Below are 20,762 nucleotides of genomic sequence, written 5' to 3' on the forward strand. Positions count from 1 at the left end.
CAACTCAGAAAAGCGTCATGCATGTGGTGCTCTCACTTGCATGTTGAATCCTTGTGCAGAATGACAAAATACAAACGACGAAACAGAATCTCATGTTTCATTGAAAAGAAGTGGGAAATGTGACTCACTTTAACAACTGTATAAAGTTTGCAGACACATTTATAAAGCTAAGTTATTATTTTTGTGCATGGCGTCTTCAAAGGATTTGCAGGATTATTTTCCTCTTAATATGAGCATCTGCCTGGTAAAACTAAAGTTAAATAGATAAAAAAAAGTCTCAAATGAGTGAAGTATTTAGATTAGTTTAAGATTCTTCTGTCTGATAGAATTTCACTACATTTTATTACATTATACATTTTTGTTGAACTTACTGTATTTGTTGACTCATGTAAAGTGGCAACCGATTATAAGAAAATGTTTTCAGTGCAAAAACAATTCAGAGGAAATTTGGGTCTGCTTCAAAACTTCCTTAAACAAAATTAAATACAAATCTTAATTGCAAATACCAAATCCATCAGTCAGTTTGATACCTGGACATCCAGCTTGCCTCAAGTCTTCAGTCAAATTTTGTGTGCTGCACATTAGATATTTATCTGAATGTGCCGTCTGCTTTCAGTAATCTCATCTCCTTGTGACCACGTTGAAGGAAAAAGGGACCTTGATTCCAAGAATTCCCTTTTATCTCTTAAAGTCAGTCTGGGGAAATAAGATGGGGGACAAATTAGAAAAGGCATCACTATTAGATAAAATGCAGTGAAGCAAAATGGTTTAATTTCATATATTTTAACATCCTGTTGGCCTTTTTAACCCTCTAAAAGAGAAATTATAACCATTTTTAAGCTTGATTGACATAAGAGAATTCTGGAGAATTCCTACAGTAAGTGATTTTGTCCACATCACTGGAGCAAAGTCTTAACTTCTGTCAAAATAAACACAACACTAACAAAGAGATTATCAACAAGCAACGTAAAACATCTACAGTGCCTGCAAAGACATCATAGGACATTCTAATTATAGCTTGTGGTTATGAATGAATCGCTTTTGGTTTGCATACAAATGCCGCCAATAAGAGTCTCTGTACAAACTACCCTCGTCTTCTCTCCTCCCATAAAGCCCCAAATAAATGGATTGACTTTTGGACAAACGGCAGTTTTGTTTCATAATTGTTAATTATCATGAGTGCTCTCAGAGTCACATTCTATGAATGGAGATGGGACTCCTCCTCCACCCTCTTATTTTTTTATGGGACTGATCTTAGTTCTCAAGGACGTCAGAGGTCGACGATGATGGAGGGAGGAAGCCGCAGACGTTGGGTGGGGGCAATTGCGTCATTCCTGCGCATCGGGGCTGGCAAATTCCACAGCAGTGGGCGCCGGCAAGCTGTACAACCCCTCCACCACCACCCTACTGTCCATTTTCCCTGCCTGATCATCAGCAGCCCCACCCAACCCCGCCTGGCTCCACCCCGAGTCCCACATCAGAGAGAGTACAGCACTTAAAGTAACTAAGCAGAGAGGAGAGCTATTTTAAGATGCTGTCTTTCACTGTGGACAAAGAAGAGGACAAAGATGCAAGCCAAGCGATTGTAATTTCAGTCACGTTATCCAACATGTTTTCTTTCTCAGTCAACCATCCAGCTGGCTGAAGAGCTTCACAGAAGAGGAAATAGTTGACCTGCAAATTCATCTTCAGCCTTTTTCTGAAGAAAAAAACAGAACAAAACAAATAGCTGTGTCGAAATTTTTGTGTTTCACACCAGCTTTAAGCTTAAAATCACACAGAAAATGTGTGTTGACGTTACTTAGAAGGGCTCTATTAATCCCTCGAAGCAGAAACCCTCCCAAAGAACTCATAAGATTGATCTAAGGGATCAGAAAATTTCTTTCTTTCCAGTTCAGCAGAGGAATACAAGAGAGTATTTCTGTAACTCAATTTTGATATCTGCCTTTTTGTTTATAATTATGATCTACCTTCTATTTGTTTTGTACAGTACTAGTTAAATATATTTCTGCCCCACTTTGAAATGATAAATATATAACTGACTGTAAAGAATAAGATTTTGGTTTCAGACGATGCAAGATGATCAAAAGTAAACAGATGTTTTCTTCTAACCAGTTAAGACTGAGCCATAGGTGTATCAGCCCCACACCTGTATTATATCAACTGTCATCTTATATAAGATACATGGCCAATGACACTAAGGTTTTATTGAACAATAACAATTCTGTCTAGTTTTTCAGAAAACCTTAGGTCTTTGGAATCTGTTACCTACTTAAGATTTAGGATATTTTTGGAAGGGTGACTTAGTGCTTCACAGGTTAAGAAATCATTTGCTTTGAAGGCTGTCAACCACTGCGGTAAAACCTACTAAAGTATGTCTTTTCCCCTATAAGTCCAGAGTACTTTGCACATCTGGAGATACACAACACAAAATACACAAAAGATTTTTCTTTTACACATGCAGAAATATAAATGAAATATTTAAAAGCAAAATACCAGTTAAATCCTGCGATGGACTGGTGGCCTGTCCAGGGTGTACCCTGCCTCTCACCTGTTAATGCTGGGATAGGCTCCAGCTTACCCGCGACCCTTAATGGACTAAGCGGTACAGAAAATGAATGAATGAATGAATACCAGTTATTTCTTCTTTTTAAAAAGCAGGATTTACATATTTTCCTGAATTATTTTTGCTTTTATTGTTTAATTTTATTGTGACATTAAAAATAAATGAACATTTGGACAGTATCCTTTCTGCCTTATATCATTTCAACCAGCATTATTTTCTAGCTTCTTATATTTAAATATATATATATATATATATATATATATATATATATATATATAGAGAGAGAGAGAGAGAGAGAGAGAGAGATTTATCTTTTTTTGTCATATGTATAGAAATGTACACATCACACAGAAAATAATCTGCTCACCGATGCTGACAATAAATAACTGACAGAATCTAAGTCACAACCTGTTGCCACATCATTCTGCAACAGAAAGCCTTTGCAAAACATTAAATTTAATGGAAAAAAAATCTAGCAGTAGATGTACATTATTTGATACAATAACATCTTCTTTTGAGGATACATTCATATTCAAGTCTTTTCTCTGCAGTCTGACTGGAATCCGGTCAGAACGGTGAAAATAAAATATTTCTTGTTATGAGCATCATTAAGGCAGTTTAATACAAGGTCTTTTATAACACTAACACTGATTCTTATGCTTAAAACTGCATCTACACCTGACATGAAATAGATTATTAGCTACTGCTTCAAGTCGACTACCATCACAACAGCTTCTATAGTTTCTACTCAGCATGGCACGTAGACTGTATCCTTCAGGATTCAGTCATTTAATGTATGTTAATTATGATAAAAACTAAATGCAAGAAACATGACTGCATGTCCATTTAACGGGACTGAATTATGAAATTAAAAACTCTTTTTTTCAGCTCTACTGGAATGACATATACCACATTAAAGCTGTAAAATATGCTTTGCCCATATTTTCCCTTTGCTGCTCTAGAATATTTTCCTGTTTCATAATTAGATTATCATACTGCAGTAACTACTGCACGTGTGGATATGTGTTATTGCTTTTTTGCCTTATTGGTTCCTTTCTTCAGAGCAGTGGTTGTGCTGTCAGTCACTTCTTACAAAGAACATCTAATTTCTTTTTTATATTTTAATCCCTGTATAAATATTACATTTTATTAGAACTTGTCTTTTTCATTAGTGATAAACAGGTGATTTGATCTGACTTCACCTACAGTTTTAAAAAAGAGTGAATTTGCAGTAAAATGAACTCTATAAATACTATGAGTGTATGTGTGTGTGTTGCTTTACTTCACAGAAAGACAGCATCATGTTTGGATAATTAGAAAGCTGCTACGCTATATATCCTGACATCTCATGTATATCCAGTCAGGGGGGATGTTTAAGTTCTTTGTAGTCCCAAAGGAAGGTCTTTGCTTGATCTGTCTTGACTTCCAGGAAGTTCAGTCTGGTTCTCAGTCTTTGTTTGTTTTTTAATTGGATCCTAGATTTGTTATTCCTCATCCTGGTTGGAGTCAGGGCTAGACTCCTCCTCTTCCTCCTCCACTGTTTCTGTCGGCAGTGTGTCACGGCGTGTGAAGGCGGCCGCCAAGGTCACGCTCAGTCGCGGTTTGACTGGCGCCATCTCCGAAAGCCCAATGTTGTTGCCACGGGTTACAAGAGTAGTCTTGTCCATTATCTCGCCACTGTGCCTGGACACAACTGCGTCGAGAAAGTCATATTTGTGGGAAATCTTACCACTCTCGAACAGATACTTTGCCAGGTGTGAGAAAACAAAGTTAGCCACAAAGGAAGCCAGCATAGAGACGGTCTTAAAGGGGAACTTCTGTCTGACAACTTCCTCCATTTTCCCAGTAGTGTGATGCTTTTGCATTTCAATGGTCCAGCCAGGGTAGTAAATGAATGGAGGCAGCTTCAGGTAGGGTTCACCTCCACCTATACGCAGCACCATACCAAAAAGATACGCAGCCACTGAGCCGTATGTGTTGGTACCTTTGACAAAGAGCACACTGAGCAGCTGAGGGAAGATGATGACGTAAACCAGATCTGAGCTCAGGTACCAGAGGCCGTAAACAGTGCCAGTTACCAGCGCCATCAAGGTGGCAAGACCGCCAAAAACAAAAATTGTAATTCGCATTACCCACACGATTTCACGGTCAGATGCCTGAAGGAAGAGAGAGAAATGAAGTGACATATATATCAACCAAAGAAAAGTACAAACAAAGAACCCCGCCATGGTTTACATAGAAACATGGTTTCTATGTAAATAAGTGATTTCTAACTGTGGTCCTCCAGGTCCACTGTCCCGCAGGTTTGAGATGTTTCTGTGCTCCAACACATCTGACTCAAATTAATATGTCATTGTGCAGAACTTGACAACAACTTGCTGAATCTATTTTATATGAATTAGGTGTGTTGGAGCACGGAAGCAGGGAACAGGGGCCATTGAGGACCAGATTTTGAGGTCCCTGATGTAAAGTAGCACAGAAATAGAGACATGTACGTACAGACTGTCTGAAAGCCAGCTGGTAGATGTTCCTCGCAAACATGGAGCTTGCTGAAAGGATGGAGGAGTCTGCAGATGACATGACAGCAGCAGATACTGCGCCCAAACCGAAAAAGGAAACAAATGGAGGGCAAAGGTGTTGGAGCACGATCGGAAGAATCATGTCGGCTTCATCCTTCTCTTTAGGGGGAATGGGACCATAAGTTGTCTGGTTCCAGTCTAAGCAGAGGATACAATGAATCAGCATTAAATATGGTATATATTGTAAACTTCCATTGTTAATGTACTATAACCACAACATGACCTAATTCATGATAAAAAATAAAAAAATAAAAAGAATCCACTCATGCTGAAATTTCACTAAGATGGTATTTATTTTAAAAATCAAGCTGTTTCTTTTTCATGGAATTTAACCTTTGTTAATTTATTTAATTGATTTTCATGCCTTTTAGCTCATTTTATCTGTTCAAACTCTTAATGATTTGCAGATAAAGACAGACAAAATTCAATTCCAACTAACAAAATATCGCTGCTTGCAGAACTAAGTTGTGACAGTAACTAGCTCATGTTATAATCAAACACAAAATACAGGTGTTTATTTGTTTGTTTACTGAGGAATTTGACACCTGGAAATTTGGAGATCAGAGCACTAATTTGGTCCCTTGCCTCCTTCTAATGTAATATTTACACAACCAGCATGGTTATTGAACGGATTGCTGCTTCATTATGGATGAGAGGAACCAGCTGCTATTTATCAAGTTCTCTCAGATCTAATGGCAACATGGACCCATTTGGAGCCTTCCCCCAAAAACAAACACACACACAAACACACATAGGCTGTCCACATGCCTGCTAGCATGTCTCTAACCTGTGGAGGCCCCTATGGCCCCAATGAGAACGGAGGGCACAGCCATGACGAGGCACCCAAAAGCAGCCAGGAAGGAGAGGACCTGTGCATAGGTGGCAGAGGAGGCAGATAGGACTCTCTGGAAATACACTTGCCAAGGTATTCCTCCCAGCATCTATTGTACAGTTAAAAACAAAACAAAACAAAACAAAACAAAACAAAACAAAACAAAAAAAACATTTAAATCCTAAATCCATGGTAGTCGTTTTGAGCCAGCATTATTTTCATGTTGATAAAGTCACAAATCTTTACACCACATGAATGATGCCCTCAGCTGGGGTGGACAATGCAAAGAAGAATGTTGTATAAGCTGCTAAACATTACAGACAACACCGCAAACCCTCTACACAAGACAGTAGTCCAAAAAAAGGATCTTTTGTCAGAGGCTTTTTTAGCTCAGCTTCAATAAGATGTTACAGCAGTAATGCTGCACAATGACTAAAACTACTATAATAACTTTTAGTTCTCATTCTTTTTATTTGTTTATTAATATTATTTGAAATAATGATCATTTATCATTGTACTGCAACAAAATAAGTAATGGTCTATACCATTTTTAATATCTTATTATTGTGATCAATTTTTAAGATGGGAAATAATCAAAAGACTTGGACAATAGACATGCTGTTATTATCTACATGCTTGTCTTTTTTAATCCAATTAAATGTACCACAGAACAAAACTGCTCACATCATGGGGATTTGATAAAAATGTTTGTTAAGAGTAGCAGCTGTCAATGACTGATACAAATTTGAAATGTTACTGTGTTAAAAACCTTTATCTTGGTTGAATAACCTTAAGATTACTGACTATCAAATGACAAAAATAGATCAATATGACTTGACAGCATGACAAAAGTACTCCTATTTTACAAGCCTCTGCTAGGTGGCAAGCATTTTATTTCATAGATAACTTTACTAATAACTAATAACAGTTACAAGATTACTCAACCTAGAAATTTATGATTGTTCATCTATACAACCAGTCTAGATTTGACTCTAGAGTTAGAAAGTACTCAGGTAAAGTATGAGATGAACTGCTGGCTGTTACAGTACCAGGAGGCAGAAGTTGTCCACCCAAATCCAGGTATCACTTTTGGTGACGCTGCCTCTCCATGGTGACTGGTAAACCTTCTTCACTGCAGTAACAGTGATGTCTGATACTGCAGGGTTGGTCAAAGCGAAGGGGACACTGATCCACTGCAGACGAGATACAAATAAGTATGCAGTTATAAATATGCAGTTTGAAAACACAAACTTATACATTGATAGTGAAAGTATATTTCTTACAGTGAAATTTAGGGTTTACATGACAGATATAAATAACAATGGACTAAAAAAAAAGAAAAAAATATACAGAAAACCTATATTAAATACATCTCATCAAACTTCTGTTCAGTTTCAAAGGCAGAGACTGTTTCCTTCAGGTGCCACCCCAAGAACAGACAATCAAACTCTAGGAGAAGTGCAAGTGAATGCAGCATGCAAAATACCATATATTGTTCTATATGCTGTTTTGGATCAACGTTACCATGTTCTACTTTATAATGCAACATTAATGCAGCAGCATCTCACCAACTGCTTACATAGGGGATAATATTTGTTTGTCCAAACTGTTTGGGTAGAGAATGTAAAAGTAATAAAATCCACAGATGTGATGACTGTGCAAAGTAAAAAAAGCAAAACAAAAAAACAAAAAAACAAAAAACAAAATGTGATTTCTCTCAAAACAGGTTTTTCTCTTTGTTTGTGCAGCAGTGTTTACAGCCATGGAGTGCAGCATGATACTAAGTAAACAACTGCTAATGAAGAAAAAAATGGTTGTTAGTTTTTATTAAATTTGCTTTACTTTTCATTTTAGATTACCCCAATTTAGTTGTAATGATAAATTAATTATTTCCTAAAACATAAAAACATATTTAAAAAAAATCCTAAAGAATAAAACATATTTATTTTGTTTTTAAAAGGTCTGATTTACATATACCACCCTTTTCCTGGTCTGGGTCCTCCATCAAAAGTTTTCAAGACTTGCCCAAGTTCAGTTTTGTCCTTAGTATTTAAACAAAGAACTTTTACATATCTACTCTTGAGGTTGAAAGTACATGCAGTTTCCTCTTCCACTATAATAGATATTTTTTAATTATTAATAGAATAATGATGATAAAAGCTTCAACATGAACTTACCAGGCCAACAAAGATACAAAACAGCTGCACCACATCAGTGTAGGCCACAGAGTACAGTCCTCCAACCAGGGTGTAAAAGATTGCAATGAGTGCAGAGATAACCACTGACATGTTGATGTTGATGTCCACTATGACACTGAGAGTAGCACCTAAGGTCATGAACATTTAAAAGGACACCATTGGAACTGCAGCATCAAAAATTCTACAGCATAATTTGATCCTTTGCCAAAAAATAAATCTTGTATTCTGTAGTATGCGGAAAAATAAACTCACCAAGGGCAGATAAGATGGCTGCAGACCAGAAAATCTCACCCATGAGGGCGGGTATGAAGAGAAGGCCACCCATACGTTTTCCATACAGCTGCTGGAATGGATCCAACATGGTGACGTAACCCCTTGAGCGCATGGGCTTAGCAAAAAATAGACCACCTGGTAAAAAAGAGTAAATATTGAGAATTCAGGCAACCCCCAAGCAAAGCTCCTGACTATAACCTAAACTGAAAACTACAGAGAAACATAGCAAATTTAAAAAGATAATGATGATAGCTGAGCTGAAGACATAAGATTTGATCTGGGCAGAGTTGTTTTGGCTTAGCACCCTAAACAACTATTTCAATCAGCTACGTGTGGTAAATAAGTATGTACATTATAATCAGGGGGGTTGTCATAGTATAAATGGATAAAACATATCTGATCATTGGTTAAATTAGCCCAATACTTGACATATTATACTCATGCTACAAGTAATATAAAATCTAAATGGTTTTGAACACCAGACACATGTAATATCACTTACCCACAACCAGACTGAGTGCATATCCAAAGGGAGCTTGTGCCCAAGCCAAGCCATAGTCTGGAAGATACACATATTCAGCTGTGCCATTGATGTATCCTCCTCCAACCCAAGTAGCTGGAAAACACACATACACACACACACACACACACACACACACACACACACACACACACACACACACACACACACACACACACACACACACACGCACACGCACACAAACAGCACTAATCAGAATCAAATTAAAATTATTTGAATATCTTTCAAATCAATGCTAAATAACAAAACGGCTAAAGGAGAGATTTATGCAAATATGAAAACACATTAAGGGAATTTTAAAAAAGATTTATGTTATTTCTTCATTGCAAAGATAAACTAGTTTTATGCCAAACTTAAAAAAATAGAGTGAAGTGGTTTTAGAGTAAACATCAAGACGACATGCAAACAATTAATATTTAAAAGCCAAACGTTACCTGTCATAGTGAAACCACCAACAAATAATCCAATGTCTCTCCCTCCGACCATGATGGTTTCGCTGCGGTCGGTGCCCTCCGCCTCCCCGGAGTGCTTGTTCTTCCATGCCGCCCAGATACCGACAAACAGGATCAGCAGATAGAAAACCGCGATAGCCACAAGTCCCTCTACATGGATGGTCATTGTCACAACGGTCTTCTGCTAGGAACTGGAAGGCACGAAGACCTATTTAAGCGCAGGACAGGGAAGAGACAAAAAGCCGTTTTTCAATTCAAAATGGACTGTAAGTGAAAGGTGCAGTCATGGTTGTTGTGGAATGAATGTTCCAAGAAACAAACTTTTTTTCCCCTTGTTTCGACAGAACTTGCAGTGGGTACATTTTTTTTTTTTTTTTTTTTGGGATTAAAAAAGTAAGGAGATTAAAATCCCTCAAAGATGATGTCTTTGGATGATTCAGAAGAATTCAAGCCCCTTTAAAAGAAATAGTTTCGAGGCAAAGATTAACTGAATAATTCTAAAAGCTTAACTAAACCGTTACGTTTGTCATAACATATTTAAGTTATAATACAATTTACTCAGCATTATTCTATCTTTAATAAAAAATGTTTTTTTTAAACCTGAAAGCTGTAGACTTGTATTTGTTCACTACTATTTTAAGTCTTAAAGAACAAAGATCTGTTAAAGGGGGGTAAGAACATAAAAGTAAACCAAACAAAGATGACAGAAATTATGTTAAAACGCCAAAAGCCTGCCCCAAGCCCGGTAGCTGCATCTTTTGGTCCATTCTTTTCGGTCTGTCATCCCAGTTGTCCCAACTGAGGACACTGACTTGTGCGTAAAATTTACATTACGCACATGAGTCACAGATTTAAACAGCCAAATTCTGCCGTAAAAACACGTTTTTTTCATTTGAAACGATGAACACGCAATCTTCAAAAGATCATTTTTTTTATTCATTAAACAGATGTGCATAAACATAAGAAAATATGCTTAGAACTTACCTCAAATATGTCTAAAGTCATGTGCTGTGGCACCTGAGAAAAACAGTGAGCATAACAGTTACAGGTAGCTTTATAAATATCCTCTTTCTTTTTGCACCGTCAGGAACAGTGAAACGTTGGTGGGGGTCTCTCGGGTGACTTACTGAAGCTTTTAAGGGGGCAGTTGCCGTCAGAGAACTGAGACACGCGTCAGAGACCCAACGTCCCTTTTAATGAGCACCTTGTATAGAAACACGTCACAATGTATCAGCTGAACTGAGTGGAGGAGGGTGGAGATTATTTTACTCAATAACGTAGGGATCTTTTTTTTAATACACCACTTGTGTTTATATTAAGTCTTCACTATAATGTATGTAATACTGTTATTTTACATTATACTATAATGAAATACTGTTAAGCTCCATGTCAGTATTATTCCTTCAAGTTAAGCGCTTAAAATCATACTGACTGATAGAGCCAATGTGCCATGTGCGTTTAAGTTCAGCTGGTGTTTAACCTTGAAAACGAAGTCAGTTTTACACAACATAACTGTTATATATATATATATATATATATATATATATATATATATATATATATATATATATATATATATATATATATGAACCTATAGTGGTAAATCTTACATACCCTCTCAGGAAGAAATGGTCCACTTTTCCACTTTTCTATTTTCTGTGCTGTTACACGAAGGAGTGACAGACTAAAATGCCCCCACCTTTAAGCAATTACAACACACTTAAATGTGCCTTCCACTTCCCTTCAGGATATATATCAGAGGGCTGTATCTAGTTAATGGCCAGGCTGAAGTCCTTGTTATCTGGACTACGCTTGTCAAAACTGGCAGGCATCCAATTAGGATGGTTCCAGAAGAACACGAGGAGAGATTTAATGATACAATCTAACTTTTAAAAAAATCCGACTCACACACACATACACACACGCGCACGGAGAATTTATTGGTAGAGATTGCTTAATTTGCTCGTCGGTAATGGCGGAGACGTTTATTTTGACCACAAGCACGTACAGCACCCTCTTTTGGTGAGGCAACTAAAGTGCTTCAGCACCATGGACAGAGGCGTTCATGTACTTAAAAGTTTTAACTTTTCCAACAGATTTCAGATACTCTGCTTGATTCAGCAACATTATATATGATATACCATTTGTATGACTATTGACCTTTAATTTTACTATATTATTATTTTGATATGAGTGTGATAAACAATGTTAGTCATTGTACTATGCTTAATGATGACATCTTTCAGTTGTGCTTGACAAGTTCTGCTGGTGTCAAGTCCAACAATGCATATCTAAATATGAACTTACTAAAAAAATACATTACAAATTAACAATCACAGACAACTGCTTAGTAAAGTTCAGTCACTGAATTAAAACTGATTGAAATATGGTTTTATTAGACATCTTATAGGTGAGCCTGTGAAATATTGATGCACAAACATAAAACATCTGGTGGACAGCTGGAAAGCTTTCTATCTAGATGTTGAACAGATGGCTGGAGCACGACTTGAACACTTAGTCAAACATTGAAGTGAAGCCTCTATGTTGGTGGTTGTTAGTTCTAAAACTAACAACGTATATATTCTTTGATCAGTCATAAACATGTAGATGGATAAAAAACCCAAACCAAACTAGACTGCTGTGCAGCATTACAACTAAAACCTTAACAATATCAATGTTTGACCAAATAATTTGTTCAGAGCCTGAGGAATAAAGATTTAATGAGCAGCTGTTGCTATGAGCTAAAACAGAGTGTGAGTGGAGAAAGAGTTAAGATTTTCCATGGATAATACAAGACGTGAAGCAACCACAGAGCTATCATTCTCCAAAACATGAAACCATTTTTGTTTACATATTTATTCTTTGAAAAAACACAGGTGGAAGGCAATAAGCTATATACACACACCTAAGATACAGTTTAGATACGAATAGATGAGAGAAGATACAGTTTGAGGAAAATAAAGTGAACTTGGTCTTGTGTGTTGTTGAAAATCAAGGTCTGAAGGATTTGAAGCATGATCTCAGAAGGACTTTCAACTTCCTTTAAAACTATGAAGGGGACTGCAGGACATGCATGTTGACTAAGTTTTTCACAGTAAACTACCATACTTACATGTCCTAAAGCAGCCAACTCCGGTCCTCGAGGACAGATGTCCTGCAGGTAACTGGAGGACTGGAGTTGTTGATCCATGTCCTATAGTTTCAGATATACAGTTTACTACTATTCGCTGTGATGTCCGTCATGCTCATGTGAGCAGTATCAGAATTTCTTGGTGTGTGTTTTCTCCAGGTGGTAGTGTTTGAAATAAGGCAGATGCACATTTTTTCAGTATGTCAGTAAAGTGTCTCATCTGACACTTTGATAGGACAGGCTGACAAAAATCAGCACCATCTATACTTAAAGAAATTATATTAAAGTGATGGGTGTAGCAAAACTGCTTATTTTAGCTTAATGTTCATGTCTGCAACAGAGTTAGAGCAGTGGTTCCCAAACTAGGGGGCGGGCCCCCGAGGGGGGATCCAGAGTTATGCCAGGAGGGGGGCAGCAAGATAATAAAACTTATAGATTTTGCACTGCTAGTGATATATGGACACATTTTTGAAAATACCAATGGACAAACAGTGATGAAGCAAGAACAGGCATTTTAAATACCAAAAGGAAAAAAAATATGGTGAAGGCATGTCTTGCCCTTGGCTTGACCATTACATGGTCAAGTAATGTTGATGGTCAGGGATGGGTAATGAAGAGAGACCACAGTGTATTGTATGTCTCAAAACATCTGACAGTATGAAGCCAAACACGTTACAACGCTACTTGGGGACTTTCCATCCTGAACACAAAGAAAAGGTTGTTGATTACTTTAGAAATAAATGACTTAGCTTTCCTAATTAACAGAGTTGTTTTACTAAAGCAGCATCCATCTCATTGAAAGCTCAACTCACATTAAGTAGTTTGCAGTTTCCTGGTTTAAACACCTCACACTATAGCAGAGGAATTGATCATTCCCCCTGCTGCTGACACGGTTTAACTATAATTAATGAAGTGGCAGCCAATAAAGACTACTACATGGCGTTTCTTTATTTGTTTCTTTGTAAGCATGTATGGGTGTATGTGATAGTGGGATCAGAAGCGCTTGAGATTGTTTTTTGTCGATGTCAGAAAAAGAACTTCTTTTACGAGGCTGTACATGAAAACTATCTGTGAAGTTTTCTCTAACACATAGTTAGAAATTACCTTTAGTTCACAAATTTCAGACCTAAATATACAGAAAACAGCACGGATTCTGCAGCTGATGTTTAAAAACATAAACAAAATGCCTTTCAAATGTTCCTAGAGGAGTGATGCAAAACTTTAGTTTATAGGTAGATAGGTACCGATCACCAAAAGGCATATAAAGTACGAGATTATATCCTGTTTTCAATATTTCAAGCACGACTAGCATTCAATTTTAAATTTGTTCAATTTGTAAGTGAAAGAATGTTTTTTCAAACAATGAAAACCATGAAAAACCATTAAATTAAATTAATGAAAAACACTTAAAAGCACAATACTTTTAAATGAACAAAAAATATTCCTAAACATATTTTTGAAATACTCAAAAATAAAGCAGCTGCTTTGATACCTAAATTATAACATCAAGTCATTATGAATAAAAACATATTTAATGAAAAAGAATAAGGAATTTTGAAGAACCCTGCATCTCTCTTAAGTGACATTTACTCTACATTGTGGATGTACGTCTCAATCTCAATCTCATGAGGTAAGCTTTTGCAGGAAAACAACTATCTTCATTTGACTGGAAACAGGAGCTGCTTAGAAAAGTGGAATAGTTAAAAAAAAAAAATCTAAAAAGAAATGATGCAGTTTGCAGACCATCTTTGAGGGCTGGAAACACAATGAAGAAATGTTTTATCTTTCACTTACTATCCTATGTATCAGATAAACTTCAGTACATGCTCCTCCTCAGAGTCATGCTACGCAGCCCTGAAAGTGAGCAGAACTGTAAGCACCTCTGTACAGTGTTGGAGAAAAGGTTAAGCCCTGCTGAAGTGATGGAGCTTGACAAACATTGTTAGACAAAACAAGCTGTTTTTACTGCTAGCTTTCAGTCAGAAATGAAATAAAAGGATCAAAGACTTGCATTAAAAGTTCTGTGCAGACTGAGTAGATGCTCTTTTTTTGGTTTGTCTTTGATTCACTCGTGTATTGTAAGTAAATTGAAACAAACATGGTATGATTTCTTTTTTTTTTTCCTTTTGATAATAAAATAAAGACAAAAAAAGAAGCACCAGTTCAAAATGAGCTTTTTACAGAGGTTTTAATTTTTATTAACAAACTTTACAGGCTAACTTCACATTCATTTATGACAATCACTTTACACATGTAAGCTAGCTATTAGTTAGCTAGTAGGCTATTTGTATGAACTTGGACGCAAGTAAGAATATGTTCAACACAGACTACTTTGTCCTAACCATTTAAGTTGTAGTCTTTCATTGTCACTGTGGCTACAACGCTGCCCAAACATATGCAGAGTTGCATGTTTTATTAGCTGCAGTAAAGACAAAGTGGCTGTTATGTTTTCTTGTGGCAGAGAGATGGCCTTGTAAGCATGTTTGAAAAGGCAATAGACTTATAATAGATTGAATTTCATGCGTTAGTAAAATAAGTATCAGAAATGTTGCCTCTGTTGGTAAAAACAAACTTGGTATTGTCTGCATAGATGTCATGACAGGCGTTTGAAAAAATAAATGACAAAATGACTGAGGACACATGAAGGCTGGAAACAGGCAGAACCAGACACCTGTTCTGCAGATTAAAGCTTCTAATACTGGCTGATACTGTATGCTTAATTAAATAGAAAATAATTGAATGAATCAGTGAAAAAAAAAGAAAAAAATGTTTATACCACTGTTCTATTGTTGGGTCAATCAGAGGAAAAGGTTTAAGGGATAAAGAAGTATATATATATATATACACACACACTACCGTTCAAAAGTTTGGGGTCACTTCCCTATATATATATATATATATATATATATATATATATATATATGTGTGTGTGTGTGTGTGTGTGTGTGTTTTTAACATTCAAAATATTCTTTACAACAAAGACAAAGAAACAGTTAGTTTCAGAGCAGCTACATTTCATAACCTCTGGTACATAAATATTGATGAGATCATGTATTTTTGAGTTTAATCTCAAAAAGTTGGAAAAGTAAGCTTTTTCCTAAATAAAGTTGCCAATTGTTGTGCATTACTTTTGTTGCAATCAGTGGACACCTTCTGCTTTTTCTCATTTGCACCAGAGAATGAAATTATTTTTTGACTGAACCAAACTCATCCAAGAACCATCTAAATATCCTAAAAACAACTGTAGTGGCACCAATGATGACAACACCCACCCTGTCTGTTATTAAAGACTTCCATGAATGGTGCTGCTACTTCTGGCGGGCCCTTCTTCATGCTCTCATGTTCTCATTGTTTTGATTTGATCTGAAAAAAATGTGGGAAATACAGTTACTTAGCTAAATATATAGCTAGTGTCAATAGTTATGAGGGAACCAACATTCTGAACATTTGTATCAAGGCAGGAAAGATTGATTATGCTGCAGGGGAAATTCAGAACAAATATCAGCACATCCTGTAACAGAGCTGCCCACTTTTTACAGCAACCTTTCCTATGGATGTTGATTAGTGCCAATACAGTAACATAAGACTTCTTAAATATAGAATAAAAAAGGAAAAGAATAATTTGATAAGAAAAAAAAATCACATATATCTTCAAACTTGACAATTTCAAATTCAAAGGATAGAAGCAACCTCAGGTAGAAGCATTTAGTCATGAATTTGATATCAACACAAGCCAACATGAATAAGTACAGGGATGGTATGTATGGTATGGGAAGGTTTTCAGGTTTAAATACAACACAAAGTTGCTGAGAATACAACTGTGGTCCACTCACTTAGTTAAGTCACAAGAACACAATTCAACAGCTAATAAGTAACAAAATAAATAACAGAGCACCTACAAAACATTCAGTACTCACTGTATAATCTGATCTATGGAAGGATTTGAATGACAGCATTAAACATAAAAAGAGAAAAGAAAATGATGCTGTGAATGATGAGAGGATGTTTGCTATTGATTCAGATAATGACCATAAAAAATATGCACTTTTATTAACGACATTCCCCCTGGGAGTTTCTAAGATTTAAAAACTTTAAGAAAACCATCCAATATTACACAAAGGATCAGGAACATTGTTTCTGATCAGCACATTATTTCATAGAAATACAAGATTACATTAAATTCACTGGTAGGAAGTGAAAATACTGAAGCTTATTACAATAACACTAGCTATAAATGCATCAGGTGGCTTACAACATAAGTGTATAACCACAGACTGTAGAAGAGATAGATACAGATCTCAATGCATTCATTACACAACATCAGTAGGTTACGGTCTAAGTAGTGCAGAAAAAGTAGCACTGCACTGTAAGCTAAGCTCATCACAACACTCACTGACTTTCATTCATATCAATGTTCATACCTTGTAACCAGTCGACCCCTTCCTGTAAACCTTCGCCTTTTAGAGCATCGGTTGCACTGAAAAACAGCAACATATCGTTGTAAATATGCAAGTAACTTTGGGTGTATTGTGTATTTTATGTAAAAATAAAATGTTTCCAAACAGCAAACCTAAATGCAACACTTACTTAGTTAACTATTTCTAGTTAACTACATGCTTCTAAACATAGACACTGACACACTTGTTGCTGAGAAGGAACAATTCTTGTCTTCCAAAGAAGATGTGTAGTTTAAGTACTTCCACAGACATAGAAGAACAATTTTGCACATACTTACACACATGGCATTATTTCACCACAGATTTCTTGTTTTATCAATAACTTCACAACGTATATTTATATAGTTTTAGAAAACTTGCACACTATGTAACATAACATTCTGTATATTTATACCAGATATGCCAAGGTTTGTCTTTAATGTTCTCCAAACAGAGCAGCTGTGAGACCTTGACAGAGGACAGGGCATCCCTGACATCCATTTTGTTAGCAAAGAACAGGATTGGGATCCTCCTGTGTTTAATATCTGCAATGAGACAGAGAGTGAAGTGTAGGTGTAATAAATCTTAAAATAATATTCTTTTCAAATAATGAAAACAATTCTTTGAGACTAAACCAGTCTGGAAAAATGCCAGAATCCAATGTTTGTTTCTTTTTTTCTAAATAGAAAAATCAAATGTATATATAAAAAATATAACCCATTTTTTACTCCCTTTGAAGTCTAGACTTCTATGGGCCCAGGAAAGCCAACAAAAGCAGCAGGAAATGCGAGAAACATGAGCTTACCGGGATGATTTAGTAATGTGTCCAGCTCTTCTTTGGCCACTACCATCCTTAGTTTGTCAGCGCTATCAATGACAAATATGATAGCCTGGCCTTCCCTAAGAAGATTACAAGCATTAAATGTATACTAGCAATACAAAAGGGAAATAAGAAGTTGCTGTTGCACCTCCAGTGAACTTACTTGTAGTAATGTTCCCAAAGGTTTCTGTATCTGCCTTGTCCAGACATGTCGAAGACTGTAAAGGACAGGCTAAAAGGAAAGAAAAAGATTGTTGTGTACAAGTTTTATTCACCTTAAATGTTGACTTAGCAGACAACAACGGTAGTCTGGGAATGCTTTAGTGTTATGATCGCACATTAAACTTAAATTTAATGTCCATCATGTTAATTACATTATGATGAGCAGCTACCTGGATGTCTTGAACTTCTCTATACTGAAGCCAATTGTTGGGACAATGTCCTGCACCTGGGCCTGAAAGAGAAATGCAATGCAATCTAAATAGCAGATTTAAATTAAAGCTCACATTGGTTAGACACTGAATAAAACATTATATTTCAGATTTTTGTTTAGTTAACTAAACTGTCAGTGCGGTATATGCCACAGCATAACTACAGGATGGCAAAAGAAGCAAAATGGACAAGAGATGTGCAAAGCAAAAATGTATGTATATGAAAGACTGCCATACACAGATTAACTTACATTTGAGGGCTTGAGTTTGTTGATGATGGTGGTCTTTCCACTGTTGTCCAGACCGAGACACAGCACATTCACCTCCTTCTTTAAGCCCAGCCATCCAACCAACTTGTCAAACAGCCCCATTGGCTAGCCGGCAACCATCAGAGAAGTCTGAACTAAAAAACAAACAAATATACACATACAAGAAAAACTTAGAAAAACAAAAAAAACACACAACAACAACAAAAGAAAAACAAAAAAACTTAACAGAAAACATCATGAGGTCAGCATGCCCACTTTAACAATTCAAGGTCATTTCAAGCAGCCAGGAACTTACCTGAAAAGAGTTTGTGACCATACCCCAGGTTATGTAACCTGTCTTGGAACATTTCCAACATGAAAAACTATCATATATCTCGATCAAAGATGAGCACCTGATTAGTAACTGAAAGGGATTGTAGATTTAAACCTTCATTCACCCAACAAACTACTGTGAAAACTAAACACAATTCAGCTTAAAGGTTGTGAAGTTTAACTACTTTCACCAATATTAGAAGGAAGAACTAAATCTTTATAAATTAACACTGTCCACAGGTATAAGGGAATTTCGTTCTGTTTTGGGTAAAAGACAAATTTCAACTCCGTTTACATTAGTTACCATCTTACTGTAACATTTAACCTGATACACAAGAGTTAGTTAACTCAATATGACTTAAGAAGGTCGTGGTTACTGTTAATTACAAAAATGACAACGGACAGGAAGAAATTTTAGTGCTTGCTATTGGTTTAACTTACGGAACAATAGCTCACTACAGCTAACCCTAAATAGCAGTTTCGACTCGCAAGCAATTAGCTTGGTTAGTGGACTCCTTACCAGATTCCAACGTATTTAAAACGTGCTAACAGCTATTTAATCTCTTGTTGTTATTCTTGCTAGCAGGTTATAGCAAACCTTTAGCCACTCACCAGTTTATCACTGTATCTCGACACTGGTAACATTAAAGAAAAGTAAACGTACTTATAACTTGATGCAATTTTTACAAGACAATCTAAACAACAAAGAAATATAATTGCAGTTATGCCTTAACAGTTAATGCTAACAGTTAGCTTGTCCGGATATCGCTAAAGTTAGCTTGTAGTATGCTATCGCCGATTGCAAGTAGAGCAGCAATTTACCTGTAATGTAGCAATGGGATCTTCTTCGAGGGTGCACTTAATCCCGTCTTAACCTAGTTAATTTATTAACTCGCGTTAAAGCTACGTTTCATTCATTTCTCAGATAATCTATCATGCTCCCTAACCAAACAATGATAACAATAAACCCTGCTGGTTATTTACACTGTGTTGCTTGGAGACCACTGTGCTAACTCAGGTCTGCCACCTATGTTATATGGCTGGCGCTACATTGGGTCATCACGAGGGACAGCACGGAGGAGACCCCTTGCCAGTGTTGGCAATTTAGGGACTTTGTCGCCATATTTAGCGAGTTTTCAGACCCCTTTAGCGTCTTTTTTTATTTTTTCAAAAAGCTACTAGCGACTAATCTAATCTTTTTCTCGACTTTAGAGACTTTTGGAGACTGACGTGAATGTAGTTTCCTCTTCCCAATAAGGAGTGGATGCTGCGCACTCATATGAGGATTGGTCCTCATTACCAAGCTTAGTCTTTTATATACAGTCTATGGCAGGGGTCTGCAACTTTTCCAATCCAAAGAGCCATTTTCCTTAATAAATAACAAATATCTCTTTTAGAGACGCAAATGTTACGAGACCCTTGGAAAAAAGATAACTTATATATATATTTTTTTATAAATATCTACTTATAGGAAATTTGTTGTCATATGTTGTCATAAAATGATGTTTAAAAAATCCATAGTTTCCAACCTAATCACACAAAAAATAGATAAAAAACATTACTGGTACTTTTAGTGTTCTGGAAATTCAATGTAATTAATCCATGAAAAAACGGGGCCACTTGCTGCTCTGGAGCCGCAGGTTGAAGACCCCTGGTGTATGGTCTTCATTCAGCAGCAGCAGCTCCCAGCTACATTCAGAGCTATATATATATACATATATATATATATATATATATTGTAAGGATCATAAGGATCATCACGACATCCCTCTCTACGGCAGCATCCACTAGACTGATTCCAGCTTAAAACAGCCAGTATAGCTACTTTTCTTACTGAGGAGTTGGCAACAGTGGTTGCCCTGGTAACAGATAAAGCGCATTTTTCAAAATAAAATAGAACTTTGCCATTGCAACGAAATTACT

General features: G+C 36.4%; 2 protein-coding genes across 4 annotated transcripts; both read right to left on the reverse strand.

The window, feature by feature from the left end:
- Positions 1–2,879: 2,879 nt before the first annotated feature.
- On the reverse strand, positions 2,880–10,706 carry slc5a7a (solute carrier family 5 member 7a). 2 transcript variants are annotated; one of them, XM_041986752.1, is made up of 9 exons: positions 10,426–10,706; positions 9,424–9,649; positions 8,951–9,064; positions 8,428–8,583; positions 8,155–8,303; positions 7,027–7,170; positions 5,933–6,086; positions 5,066–5,283; positions 2,880–4,722 (listed from the first exon to the last, which is right to left on the reverse strand). In XM_041986752.1, the coding sequence occupies exons 2-9, from the start codon at positions 9,605–9,607 to the stop codon at positions 4,051–4,053; spliced, it is 1,791 nt and encodes a 596-aa protein (XP_041842686.1). In that variant the 5' UTR covers positions 9,608–9,649; positions 10,426–10,706; the 3' UTR covers positions 2,880–4,050. The 2 variants fall into 2 exon arrangements, with proteins under 2 accessions (XP_041842686.1, XP_041842687.1); XM_041986753.1 differs by lacking the exon at positions 10,426–10,706 and having other exon boundaries at positions 9,424–9,678.
- A 4,034-nt stretch (positions 10,707–14,740) lies between these two features.
- arl6 (ADP-ribosylation factor-like 6) lies at positions 14,741–19,852 on the reverse strand. 2 transcript variants are annotated; one of them, XM_041994620.1, is made up of 9 exons: positions 19,661–19,852; positions 18,823–18,857; positions 18,510–18,661; positions 18,220–18,281; positions 17,991–18,059; positions 17,813–17,907; positions 17,423–17,552; positions 16,993–17,048; positions 14,741–15,934 (listed from the first exon to the last, which is right to left on the reverse strand). In XM_041994620.1, the coding sequence occupies exons 3-9, from the start codon at positions 18,627–18,629 to the stop codon at positions 15,909–15,911; spliced, it is 558 nt and encodes a 185-aa protein (XP_041850554.1). In that variant the 5' UTR covers positions 18,630–18,661; positions 18,823–18,857; positions 19,661–19,852; the 3' UTR covers positions 14,741–15,908. The 2 variants fall into 2 exon arrangements, with proteins under 2 accessions (XP_041850554.1, XP_041850562.1); XM_041994628.1 differs by lacking the exon at positions 18,823–18,857 and having other exon boundaries at positions 19,662–19,852.
- Positions 19,853–20,762: the final 910 nt, after the last annotated feature.

Source organism: Melanotaenia boesemani, chromosome 1 (assembly GCF_017639745.1).
Source record: "Melanotaenia boesemani isolate fMelBoe1 chromosome 1, fMelBoe1.pri, whole genome shotgun sequence".
In the NCBI taxonomy this organism is placed as follows: Eukaryota; Metazoa; Chordata; class Actinopteri; order Atheriniformes; family Melanotaeniidae; genus Melanotaenia; species Melanotaenia boesemani.

Excerpts from the sequence above, each read along its gene's own strand:
- slc5a7a (XM_041986752.1), bottom strand. The coding sequence starts at position 9,607 with ATGACCATCCATGTAGAGGGACTTGTGGCTATCGCGGTTTTCTATCTG. Across the intron at positions 8,584-8,950 it reads TGCACTCAGTCTGGTTGTGG|GTGGTCTATTTTTTGCTAAG; the intron begins GTAAGTGATATT and ends CTTTTTTACCAG. Across the intron at positions 7,171-8,154 it reads TTTGTATCTTTGTTGGCCTG|TGGATCAGTGTCCCCTTCGC; the intron begins GTAAGTTCATGT and ends TCTCGTCTGCAG.
- arl6 (XM_041994628.1), bottom strand. The coding sequence starts at position 18,629 with ATGGGGCTGTTTGACAAGTTGGTTGGATGGCTGGGCTTAAAGAAGGAG. Across the intron at positions 18,060-18,219 it reads GAGAAGTTCAAGACATCCAG|CCTGTCCTTTACAGTCTTCG; the intron begins GTAGCTGCTCAT and ends CTTTCCTTTTAG. Across the intron at positions 17,049-17,422 it reads GACAAACCTTGGCATATCTG|TGCAACCGATGCTCTAAAAG; the intron begins GTATAAATATAC and ends GCTGTTTTTCAG.